At 44.9% G+C, this 9,775-nt stretch overlaps 1 protein-coding gene across 1 annotated transcript; it reads right to left on the bottom strand.

The window, feature by feature from the left end:
• Window positions 1–184: 184 nt before the first annotated feature.
• CCT4 (chaperonin containing TCP1 subunit 4) lies at window positions 185–5,878 on the bottom strand. The gene is made up of 14 exons (XM_015857013.2): window positions 5,616–5,878; window positions 5,206–5,258; window positions 4,846–4,935; window positions 4,185–4,293; window positions 3,917–4,059; window positions 3,473–3,594; window positions 3,199–3,331; window positions 2,729–2,868; window positions 2,370–2,466; window positions 1,954–2,064; window positions 1,592–1,722; window positions 1,273–1,507; window positions 643–756; window positions 185–398 (listed from the first exon to the last, which is right to left on the bottom strand). The coding sequence occupies exons 1-14, from the start codon at window positions 5,731–5,733 to the stop codon at window positions 384–386; spliced, it is 1,611 nt and encodes a 536-aa protein (XP_015712499.1). The 5' UTR covers window positions 5,734–5,878; the 3' UTR covers window positions 185–383.
• Between the last annotated feature and the right edge of the window lie 3,897 nt (window positions 5,879–9,775).

Genomic DNA, 9,775 nt, shown 5'->3' with positions numbered 1-9,775 from the left:
CTGTTAGCACCATGGGATGGCCGGGCCACAGCCCAAATGGGGAACACCTTGTAATGGGAAGCAAAGCCTGGATCAGCTAACTATGCTATGTGAGCTGCAATGATGTGGAACGCTAATGTAAATGCTAATTTAATTCAAACTAGTGAAGTCGACCTCCTTTCTAGTGAAATCATCAAGCAAAGACTCAAGTAGACTGGTGCCTGTTTATTGATAAACAGCATTTCCTTTCCGAAACCAGGAAATGTATTAAATTAACATGAGAAAAGTACATATAAGCATTCGTGGACTTTTAAGACAATTCACACAGGCGCTTCTGGTGAGGAAGCTGCAGCTCAGACCATCTGAGGAGCTGCAGAGCACAGTCCCAGCTTCCTTTATCCAGCTTATCGAGTGTTCACCTGCAAAAGCACAACAGCACATGTGAGAGGTCCACACAATACAGTAACAATGACTTCTTTGCTTATGTATTGTTACAGTCACTGCAACATCTTGCTTTAAGGTACCCTGCTTATGCCAATAGCAGTTTAATTCTCCCGTGCCCTGTTTTTAGATGACCAAATGGTAGAAACAGCTGATAGTATCATCTGTGTTTCCACCTATTCTGGCATTTATCAACAAGAACGTGATACAAACGCTACTCACCACATCGTCAATCTTAAGAATGCTGCGCACAGTTTCTGTTGCCAGAGTCAGGGCGCTCACAGACACGAGCAGCGGCTGCACCACCAGCTCCTCCAGGATGTTGGAAATGCCACCCTGCAAGAGGAAGGCACCATCACTTTGTGCACGTGAGCCTACAACCACGTTTAACACCTTCTAATAGGATCCCAGAAGTGATGCTGTGCTGAGTTAGACTATCAATTAGCTTGCACGCTTCAGTTCTCAACAGGAATATTACTGTAAAGGGCTGCTGCTGAGTATCTGATGTATCCACTCAAAGTGAGCCAAGAGAAAAACCAGCCATAGCTGTTAGCAGTTCAAACAAGACGCTGTCCCAGCAGTACTGCATGTACTACCCCCAACCCTTCTAACCACACCTGCCTGCTTTAAGTTCACTGTGACTCCAGCTGGAAAACTGTTTTTGAAGAGAAATGTGAAGGTACCAGAACGCCATGGATGTAGAATGAGAACCTGCCATTAGCAGTACTCAGGGTAAGTTCCTAACTTTAGCAAGAATTTTGTTCTCTGTATTTCAGATTTCAGGTAGTACATCTTCCTTTTAACAGCCTATTTATTTAAGCTACAGAGTTCTATGTACAACTTCTTCATTACCTTTCTGACATTAATGCCGGCTGTTTTCTCTCCTTGAGCATGCCTGTTCCTCAGCTCTGTTACTGTTGAGATAGGATTGAGACCTGCGTTTTCAGCCAGTGTAGATGGTATGACTTCCAGTGCATCCCCGTAGGCACGCACGCAGTACGAGTCCATGCCCTTCAAAGTGCGGGCGTACTCATTGAGGCGCAGGGCCAGCTCTATCTCTGGTGCTCCACCTCCTGCAATTAAAGCTCTGGGGACAGAAATTGAAGTCAAACTTCGTAAAGAGTTTTCCACGTGAATATACAAAATTATTCTGGCCAAATGGATACGTTACCTTTTCTTAACTAAGCATCTAATGACACACAGGGCATCGTGAATGGAACGCTCGGCTTCTTCTAGAACAAGTTTGTTAGATCCACGTACCACAATGGTTACTGTTTTCCCAGGGTTAGTACAGCCCGTAATCTAGAACAAAGCCAAACAAGAGAAATAAGAGAAAGCCTTCATCTGGTTTGTGCAACTGCACTAACAGTACTGAGGTCTGCTGAGCAAAACCACTGTGCTTCCCAAGCCAGAGGCTCGGCAGGGATGACAAGCAGGTACTTTAAGGCCTCTTGTTACTTATGTTATTACTTTTAAGTTAGCAGTTATTAAAAGAATGGTTCAGAAGGAATTAATCTTCTGTCACTCACTCACCTTTATTAGTTTTCCAGAACCGTTCAAGTTGACTTCCTCTGCCAGTTCAGCAGAGCCCAGCATGTCAGGAGTAAACTGGTCAATATGAGCAACAGGCTTAGTTCCAATGGTCTGCAAAAATAAGAGTAGAAACAAAGTAAGGAAACTAATCTGAACTGCAGAGTCAGCAGCCATGCTCCATGGTGTACTTCAGTAAAGCACAGGTACTACTGCTGCTCTTACATCCACCCTTTAAAGTGGGACAGCTCTACTGAACGGGAATGTCTTTCAGTGAAACATCTTTGTCTGCCTTTACACTACATTCCCAATGTGAGATTTGTTCAAGTGTGAAGAGACTGGCACTGGCTGGGTACTCCAGTTCTGGTGTCTTCATACACAACTGTTATTTTAGTAGACGTTTATGTAACTCACTTTACCTTACATATAAACTCAATGTCTTCTCTTTCAATGTCTTTAACCACCATGATCTTCATTTTGTTCAGAAAATGCAGGGCGAGGTCACTAAGAGCATCCCTAAAAACAAGAGGGGAGCACTCAGTCCAAGGTATTATTTTCATAACCGCTTCTTGGCAGTAATGCTGAAATTCTTCAGACTACCTTGTAGGGATATCCTGAAATCCAGAACCCATTAGTGACAGCACCAGCCCTGAGAGCGACAGATACAGTCTATCACTCCGTATCAACCTGATCTTTGACTTCCACTTTACAGAACTACAAACAATTCCCGCTGTTCCCCAAACGACCAAAGCAGGTGAGCAAACCAGCACTGACGTACCGCAGAATAGACTTCTGGATCAGCAGCACGTTGCATCCAGCCTTCTTAATTTGCTTCACTAAGTTTAGAATATAAGCTCTCTCCTCACGCAGTACTCTGTCCATTTGAGCGTAATCAGAAACAACAATTTGGTTGTCCATCTATTGAAAAAGAAACAAGTATCATGAACGAGTGCTCATTTTATAAGCATTGGGATGCTATATATTCTTTGATTTAATAGCCTGTGATTTAAAGTACGTACAAACAGATTACAGCCAAATGTACTATTAGAATTTGTTTCTATGAGAGATACTGGAGTTCTGAACTGTTTTCTCATGCCAGCTACAAATTGTTTAAGAGTTATGAGTAATGGGGGTTCATTACTAGCAGGCCTTCATTACAGCTGTGGAATAGAGCTGCCATTACCACATCTTAAACAAGATCCGTATTTTGCTGTTACATTTACGTTTTCTCACTTGAGTTAAACTTACATCTGTCTTTGGAGCAGAGAGGCAGAACTGAATTAGGCCAATTTTGGCCTTTTCCACTCTAGTTACACCTGTGTTGGCCACCTTCTGAGTCAGGACCAGCCCTTCCACCAGCTCACAGTCGTCAATTGTTCCTCTGCAAACAAAAACAATCCGTGGCTATTAGTGCCTTGGGAAGCAATTCCACAATGACACAGGCCTATAATTAAGATAATTAATTTAGATTTAAATAAGAATATCTAAATAATTTAGATAATTAAATAAGATTGTTTCTTACCCCAACTTCTTCACTATTTTAATATCTCTGAGGTCCACGCTGTTAGCCATAGATGGGTCAATCACCTTCATCACTGCATCCACGCTCATGGGAGAAAGTAAGCTGGAATACTGACACACAACCTAAAGGATTTAATGAGGGAAGGGAGAAAAATACATCAGCAATGCATGATTTAACACTGATCAAAAACAGCCAGCAGTTTCTCAAGGTTCTTATTCTGTTTTAGTTTGACTTTATAATCTTGGAAAAAAAACCAACAATTCCCCTCTCTGTCCATCAGGCAGGTGCATCAACGTGGTTATCTTCTTAATAAGAGGAAAGAAGAGCCCCACTGGTGGGAAGAAATAAGCTCAGGGACTTTGGAAAACGAATTTGACTTTATTTCTTTGACTCTTAAAATAAAACCATTGAGAGCTTTGCAGATTGTTCACGTATCAGCCATACCTTTGAGTTCAGTGATGTAGTTGCACTGTTCAGCAGGGTTTCTCTGTCGCTCAGTTCCACTGGCTGTGCCATGTTGGTCAATACCTCAATACCTTTCTCCAAAGCTTTCTGGAATGACTCTGAAATGATGGTGGGGTGAATTCCTGTGAATAACATAGAAGGTTGTTAGGTCACCCTTGCAAACCAGCGGTCTTTCCTCCTCTCTCCAAACCAGTCTTATATATGAAATATGTATTATATGTTATATATATAAAATAAATATGCTTGCCTTTCTGAAGGAGTCTGGAACAGGCATCCAGAAGAGCTCCGGCAATGACAACAACAGATGTAGTACCATCCCCAGCTTCAATATCTTGTGCTTTTGACAGCTCTACCAACTAAATGGACGAGAGTTTAAATGTAATGTGACTTCACTGAAAACTCTGACAGTTAGAAATAAAAAAGATATGACAGAACACAGCACTACCAGAATTACCCACAGTACCAGGGCTTATCTTTTCTAACTTGCAGCTTCTCATACGTGTATGCATATTTGGCTGGAGCAATAACAGAAGCCTCCAACAAAATAAAAGCTGTATCCTAGGATCACCAGATCATCATGTCATTTGTTTTCTTCTTTGACTCTCCTTTGTCCTACTGGTTCAGGACATCACCAACTTTTCTTTCTCAGATAAGAAAAGCTTTGGGTCAAAAACCTTTTATATCTTCAACCGTATCCAGAAAAGATTATTCCTAAGCAGTAAGAAATAAGGACCTGGAATCCTTTAACGCATCTCACAATCAATGTCAATAGACCTGAAGCACTCAGCAGAAAGGCTGTTGCTCTATCACAGACGACACCCACGTGAGACATTACAATCTGTGTTCACTTGTCCCAGAAATGAACCTCTACCGTGTACCGTTGTGCAAGTGATGTTACAAGTATTTACCATTTTGGCTGCGGGGTGTAAAACCTGCATCTGTTTCAGGATAGTAGCACCATCATTAGTGATTGTCACGTCTCCTTTAGCATCCTGAATCTGAGAAGGAGAAACAGCACTGGTTGGCAGCTAGTAATGTTTATCGTGATTCAGCGTCAGACAGCTTGACAAATAACCTTGTGAGGAAAACTGAGATAAGAATTTAAGCTACATTTTACTACAAAGAAATAACATTTGATCATAAAAACAAAGGAGTGCTTTCCAAGCTTGGAAAAGCAGCTTAAGACAAAGGAGCACATTGGTGAGTTACACAGGGCATGACAGTCTCTTCAGCAATCTCAGTTTTTGTATTTCCATTAAAAGCCTTACCATTTTATCCATTCCCTTTGGTCCGAGGCTCGTTCTAATGGCATCAGCGACAGCTGGAAAGAGAAGAACGCCATTTACAAGATGATCTACAGAGCTACAACCACTCATACACCATCCTCAACAGCGTCTCCCACTACAAAGGCACCCTCCTCATTTTACCAGCACCGAGTCACACTCAAGAACAGAACAGCAATAATACAATAATACAACGGGGCCATTTTTGCAGCTTGCCCCTGAAGCTGGCCGAGCCTTCCCGCTTTAAGGCGGCAGGAGCGAGCAGAGCGTACAGCGGCCTGTAAGTACATCAGCCTATCAGTACATCGGTCTATCAGCACAGCGGTCTATCAGCACAGCGGCCTATTAACACAGCGGCCTACCATCAGGCAGCGCCGATGCCCCGCGGCCCTCACCTTTGCCGGCGGAGATGTTGCTGAAGCGGATCTGGGAGGGCTTGTCCCGGTCCTGGTACGTGCCCTTGGCCCGATTCCCGGCCCCGCCGTGCGCTTTGTGTCCCGTGTTCTCCGGCATGGCCGCTCGCCGCCGACACACCCCCGGTCCGAGCGGATGGGGACGGATTCGCCCCGCTCAGCTCACGGAGCCGCGAAGCTTCCAGAACACGCCGCCACAGCCCCGCAGCGACACCGGGTCCTCACAGCCGGCGCCAGGCGGCACGTCACGCATAGAGCTGTCTGCGCAGCGCCTGAGAGCTGGGAGCCAAGAATTCCCTTCGTGCAGGCGAGCTGCGCGGACACCTAAAGGAACAGGCCGCGCGGGGTCCTGCAGCACTTCCCGCGCTGTGGTGTTACCTCAGGGCTGTGGAGGAAGCACAGTGTAAAGCTGTTGCTGTCACAGTCACCTTGTTTTACCTCACTGTGTTTGGTCAAAACAAAAGCCTCTCTAATATCGAAGGTAGCTTAGGGCTGAGGCTTGCTGCTTGCTCCGTTGTGCTTAGAGCCAGCATGCACTTCCAGTCTTCTTGTTTGAGAACTAGATTTAGGCCGGGAGGTGCCGGCACGTTATCTTGTTCTTCTTACCCTCTTACCATCGTTTCTGACTGTTCTGCCCTCCAGAATTTGCAGGGAGCAGTGAGAAGAATCGTACTGTTCTCATAGACTGATTTAGCAGTCTGGGTTTTCCCGGCCAGCAGCCCCCTTCTTGATCTTTAGATGTCCATGGTTCTCCTCTACCCCATCAGACTGGCAGATCTCTTCCTGGTCATAATGCTACAAAAAGAGTAAAGAACAGATGAGCTGCTGCAAAGCAGTACAGGACAGGGACTGTCCCTACTGATAATCCTCATCACTTCCACTTACTGATCTAAAAACAGGTGAGCACCTCAGTACGAAACAAAGAGTTGTGTGATCAGCAACACAAGCATCTAGAAACTGAAGTTGCAGCTGAACTTATTCACACCGAGGTCCTTCCTTTCCTTCATCAACACTCTGGAGGGTTTTGTTAACTCTGGGGAGGTTACGGTGGAGAAAAGAAGCTGCTGGAGGCTGAATCGTGGCAGAATGTTGGGGTAAATGCTGCTGAGCCTTTGAAGAATTGCCGTTTGGTTAAGGGGTTTAGGACCACAAGTGCAAGCTCCGTTTCTTCACTAAGGTGTTTCCATGTGGAATAGTACCGAGGGTGATTCCATCCTCTCCCTGTAGGTGGCAGCAGAGCACCAGTCTTGCTCTGAGGGGTTATTCCCTGAATACATTGTTTCCAAAAAAACTGCTATTTATCGTCTTGCTTGATTATGTCTTAAAGAGGTTGAAATTACTCTTGATATGCTGCCCTGCTTCAGAACAAACTACGTACTTTGGATTGCTGATAAAAAGTACCAGGAGTTGAAACGTTGTTTTCTTTTATGAATGTTTGTTTCCATGGACATGAAGCATGTTCCCACCTGTGATAAATATCTCTATTTCATACATGAAGCGTGAACCAGATCCTTCTTGGAAAGCAAGATTCTGAGCCCTCAGAAATGACATCTGTTGCGCTGAAGACGACGTGGTCTCTCAATTCCCTTGCAGCCCACAAAGCTGTGAGGTGTCTGAGCCTTGAGGAGAATGACTTTTCTTCTGAGTGGAGGCCTTTTCAGGGATCATCTCTCTTTTTCCAGAGTTTCTTCTATGTAAATGACTCCATGAGACTCAGGGACTGATTTTGAAATACTGAGCAAGGAGGAGGAACAGCACGCACCTCTGCTGCAATGCCCAGGGGATGCACCCACACGCACTGCGGGCTGTTTTGGCCTTCCTTTGCTTGAACTTGGACCTCTAGAAAGAATAAAAGCCTTGCCAAGTGAGTGGAAAAGGATCTTAGGAATGCATGTAACATTTTATTCTCAGAGAGAAAGGCCGGGGAAACAACTGAAACAAGCTTGTGAGAAAGCATGTTTGGTGCTCAGAGTGCTTCCCCCAGGTGATCTTCCTTTCATGAGAGGGATGGGATAAATAGGACAGCAAGTTGAGCTGCTACATGGTAAGTGGATTTACTACTGATCACTTTTGGGTAGCTAGTTTTGTTAGCTTGTAAGATTGGTTCAGAGATGTATGGGTGTACCTTTGTCATACATCCAAAGGTTTGTTTTAGCGTTTGGAGCTACAGAGCAGGATTGGACTGAAACACGAATATGGGGAGGAACAAGCAGGCGGAGCAGAGCTGGGAGAACAGCAGCTGTCGGACTCCACCCGCAGATGGAATAGTTTGTGTTTTGCTCCCTGGTTGCTCTCCTCACTGCTCTGACCCCAGCCAGCACTGGGGGAGGCCGCTCAGCTGCTTGTGTCCATCTGCAGCACTGAAACAAAGGGAAGTGTCCAAAGTGGTCACTGCTCCTGTTTACAGGAGTGACAGCTCTGCTTTTGGGAGTCGGGGAATGGGGATGGTGCTGAGTAATACTTCTCTGCAATGATATGTACTTGGATCATGTAGAAGCTATAAATTAGGCTTCAAGAAAACTTTCAGCCTTGCTTTTTAGTGCTTACTAGGGCTTCTGAAGACCTTCTTAGTCTGAAAACAGAGCCTGCTTTACCTGTCTCTGCAAAATGCTGCTGCTTTTATCAGCCTCATCTTGGCTGTGACCCATGTGATGGAAGCAGCAGTTCTTGCCATGTATCTGTGAGGCTCTGAGCACTTCTCTGGCTTTTGCTTGTACTTTACATTTCTGCTCAGCCTGTTATCACAGCATTGTATGGTTGGAAGGGATCTCTGGAGATCATCTAGTCCAACCTTGTCCTTGAGCAGGTTCCCTAGACTAGGTTGTGTAGGAAAGCATGCTGTTTTTTTAATGCTTTTTTGTAGTGGGAAGTGAAATAGTGAGGTTACAACAGATGCAGAACTACACAGGTAAGTGGGGGTAGACATGATATTGCAAAAGAGGAAGCTAGACAGGAATGTTTTCTTTGTTTTACACTTATCCATCGTTATAATAATGCTGGCTACACTTGTGATATGTACAAAAAGCGAGGAGTATATCATGCACTACAACATTAGCTCTATCAGTATGTTTTTAATCTGTGACCTTCAGGTCTTTGTTAATGCAAATCCAGAGATCCAGTTCATTGTGACTATCTGGTCTGGCTCAACCAGCACATGATATGACATCTTTATTTCAGGTTGTTACTAGTAAAGCTGATGATAAGCAAGGTCAGGTTTGCGTGGGGAAGTAATGACCTTTTCTAAAACATGTGATACAGAACTTCATCACAAGTGGTCTATTAAATAATATTGTCTCTGTACAACCGTATCTTCCTGGATTGTAAGGAATTAAGACAAACTGGGCTCAGTGAGCACTGCCTTTAAACAAATTCATGGTGCTTGTTCAGAAATTCTTAGAAGGAACTGGTTAGTTTCCCTAGAGGGAAAGGAATCTGCGTTACCTGTGATATACAATAACTTCTGCAACTGGTACATATGAGCTGTAGAAGAATCTCTATTTTGTTTGTTGTAAGAGGTCTCAGAGTGTTGTGCCAATCTTTGATGCTTTGGTTGTTGAAACCAATGAAGCTCTCAGTGCTGTCTGCAAAACATTCCAGAGGAAGGTGGGTATTTCTTGGCAGCAGGTGGGGGGGCCTTGGGTGTGTGCCTGCCTCTGTGTCCCTGTGGGGTCAGGGAGCAGGAACTGAGGGCTGTGCAGCTCTGCGGCCGGGGCTTTATGGCACAAAGGGTCTCGTATCGAGGGCTGTGTGCTGGGAATCGCTGTTGCCTTCTCAGGGCTATGTCAACAAAAGGAGAAGGTGAAAGAGTAGCCTGCAAAGGGCCTAGGCTGCTATGAGAGGTAATCAGTCTTCTTTCTGGGAAAGCCACAGGGTACGCTTACACTGATGTGCTTAGGTGGAGGATGATAGCTTGTGCTTTTCTGAACCCTGGGTGTGATTTGCTCTATGAGGGGCTCCTGGAAGGATATATAATGAACATTGACTTGGTCCTTGTGCACAGACTGGGGTAGCAGCTGTGATGAGAAATGGCTGCTGTGCTCAGTTATGACAATATGCAAAGCTTGCAAGTGCTCCCATGTCTCAGCACAAGGCGAGTGGCCAGAGTGGATGTCAGTGCCAGCCCTTCTGCCTGCTGTGGCTAA

The sequence above is a fragment of the Coturnix japonica genome, chromosome 3 (assembly GCF_001577835.2).
Source record: "Coturnix japonica isolate 7356 chromosome 3, Coturnix japonica 2.1, whole genome shotgun sequence".
Lineage (NCBI taxonomy): Eukaryota > Metazoa > Chordata > Aves > Galliformes > Phasianidae > Coturnix > Coturnix japonica.
The sequence above is the reverse complement of the archived record's forward strand: the minus strand, read 5'-3'. Positions and strand labels throughout refer to the sequence as shown.

Excerpts from the sequence above, each read along its gene's own strand:
- CCT4 (XM_015857013.2), bottom strand. The coding sequence starts at position 5,733 with ATGCCGGAGAACACGGGACACAAAGCGCACGGCGGGGCCGGGAATCGG. Across the intron at positions 3,595-3,916 it reads CTACATCACTGAACTCAAAG|GTTGTGTGTCAGTATTCCAG; the intron begins GTATGGCTGATA and ends TAAATCCTTTAG. Across the intron at positions 3,332-3,472 it reads AAAATAGTGAAGAAGTTGGG|AGGAACAATTGACGACTGTG; the intron begins GTAAGAAACAAT and ends TTTTGTTTGCAG.